General features: G+C 38.3%; 1 protein-coding gene across 1 annotated transcript; it reads right to left on the reverse strand.

Moving 5' to 3' along the window:
• Window positions 1-250: 250 nt before the first annotated feature.
• On the reverse strand, window positions 251-780 carry LOC131647812 (uncharacterized). The gene is made up of 3 exons (XM_058917637.1): window positions 583-780; window positions 396-537; window positions 251-303 (listed from the first exon to the last, which is right to left on the reverse strand). The coding sequence occupies exons 1-3, from the start codon at window positions 778-780 to the stop codon at window positions 251-253; spliced, it is 393 nt and encodes a 130-aa protein (XP_058773620.1).
• Between the last annotated feature and the right edge of the window lie 1,569 nt (window positions 781-2,349).

A 2,349-nucleotide genomic window follows, 5' to 3' on the forward strand; every position in this document is an offset into this window, starting at 1 on the left:
TCCCTTACTACCTCTAACTTCAATATTTTCTATTTTCTCTAATTAAATAATTTTAACTTAATAATTATAATTATTCTAAATTGCTCCATAATTCTCAAAACAGCTCTAAACATCATATAAATCATAATTCTTCACCAAAATCATAAAAATCACGTATCATCACAAAACTTCATAATTTAATCAATTAAATAAATACTTTAATAATTCCCAAACACATAAGAACATCACATAAATCATCGGAATCATCAAGTCATCGCATGAACCGGCAAAACTTCATACAATTAAACACTTCGTATATCCATGCTAAATTAATTACATAACTAACTAAATAATCAATTTAGATTTTTGGGGTGTTTTCTCCCCCACTTAAAAGAATTTTTATCCTAAAAAATTACCTGACGGAAACAAAACTGGATAAGACTCCTTCAGTTGATCCTCACGTTCCCAAGTCATGCTCTCACCAGATGGTCCTCCCCACACTACCTTCATTAAGGCTATTTCTTTACCACGAAACTGCTTCACCTCCAGATCCTCTATCTGTATGGGTGATGCCTCAATAGTCAGGTTATCTCTCACCTATACATCATCCACTTGGACCACACGAGAAGGATCTGGAATGTATCTCCTCAACTGAGACACGTGAAACACATCATGAAGGTTAGCAAGTGACGGTGGCAAAGCAATCCGATAGGCCACTTCATCCACCTTCTCAAGAATCCGGTACAGAGCAACAAAACACGGTGTGAGCTTTCTAGATTTCAAAGCTCTACCAACACCCATCGTCGGAGTAACTCTCAAGAACACATGATCTCCCACTTGAAATTAAAGTGCTTTCCTCCTCTTATCATGATAACTCTTATGACGGCTATGAGAAGCTCTCCTCCTCTCCTAAATCATCTTAATCTTCTTAGTCGTCTCTTGCACAATTTTAGGGCCGAGAACTGCACTCTCGCCTAACTCATACCAACACAACGAAATTCTACACCTTAGGCCATATAATGCTTCATATGGCGCCATCCCAGTACTAGAATGGAAATTATTATTATAGGTAAATTCACTCAATGCCAAGTGGTTGTCCCAAGCACCTCCTTGTTCTAACGCACAAGCCCTAAACAAATCTTCCAACGACTGGATGGTCCTCTCTGTCTGACTGTCTGTTTGTGGATGATAAGTCGAACTTAATCTTATCTTAGTACCCAAAGTAGACTGCAAACTCGGCCAAAACCTCGACATAAATCTCGTGTCTCTATCCGAAACAATGCTCGAAGGTATACCACGCAACCTCACAATTTCCTCAATATACATCTCTGCAAATCTCTACATGGAAGTATTAATCTTCATCGGTAGGAAATGTGCCGACTTAGTCAATCTATCCACTACTACCCAAATCGAGTCATTGCCCTTAGCAGTCTTCGGAAAGCCCGACACAAAAATATATCAAAATGCTATCCAACTTCCACTCGAGAATATTCAATGGTTGCATCAAACCTGAAGGCTTCTGATGCTCAATCTTCGACTTATGACAAGTCAAACAAGCATACACAAAGTTAGCAATTTCCTTCTTCATACCCGACCCCCAAAATAGTTTCCTCAAGTCTTGGTACATTTTTGTGGCACCTGGGTGAATACTCAAACCACTTCTATGTCCTTCCTCCAGAATGATCTTCTTAAGCTCTGGTACCTCAATAACACACACTTTATCTCTTAATCTCATCACGCCATTCTCGTCAATCCAGAAGTCACCTCCATTACCTTGGTTAATCAAATTCGATCAATCAACCAACTTTACATCAGATTTCTAACCATTCCTAATTTCACCAAGGATAGAGTTGGTTAGCATCAACATTCCCAACATCATACTATTAGGAGTCTGCTCACACACTAACCTCATATCACATAATTGCTCAATCAAACTAAGCTCGCGCACCATAAGCATTGACATGTGCAAGAACTTCCTACTCAAAGCATCTGCCACGATATTTTCTTTACCAGGATGGATACTCTAATCAAAATCATAATCCTTGAGAAATTAGAGCCACCTTCTCTACCTCATATTCAATTCCTTTTGATCGAACAAGTACTTTAAACTTTTATGATCACTAAACACTTCAAACTTAGAGCCAAACAGATAATGTATCCAAATTTTTAAAGCAAAAACCATAGCTCCCAACTCTAAGTCATGCGTAGGATAGTTCCTCTCCTGAACCTTCAATTGTCTAGAAGCCTAAGTAACCAACTGTCTATTCTGCATCAAAACTCCACCAAGAACCCTCTTAGACGCATCACAATATACTATAAAAGACTCACCTGGATTAGGAAAAATCAATACTATAGCAATTGTCAATTTCT

Source organism: Vicia villosa, linkage group LG2 (genome assembly GCF_029867415.1).
Source record: "Vicia villosa cultivar HV-30 ecotype Madison, WI linkage group LG2, Vvil1.0, whole genome shotgun sequence".
In the NCBI taxonomy this organism is placed as follows: Eukaryota; Viridiplantae; Streptophyta; class Magnoliopsida; order Fabales; family Fabaceae; genus Vicia; species Vicia villosa.

What these genes read in the sequence shown, in the direction of transcription:
- LOC131647812 (XM_058917637.1), bottom strand. Translation starts at nt 780, where the DNA reads ATGGGTGTTGGTAGAGCTTTGAAATCTAGAAAGCTCACACCGTGTTTT. An exon ending in GTGTGGTCCAAGTGGATGAT is followed by an intron (nt 538 to 582) that starts GTATAGGTGAGA and finishes TCACCCATACAG; the next exon opens with ATAGAGGATCTGGAGGTGAA. An exon ending in TCCAGTTTTGTTTCCGTCAG is followed by an intron (nt 304 to 395) that starts GTAATTTTTTAG and finishes TAATTAATTTAG; the next exon opens with CATGGATATACGAAGTGTTT.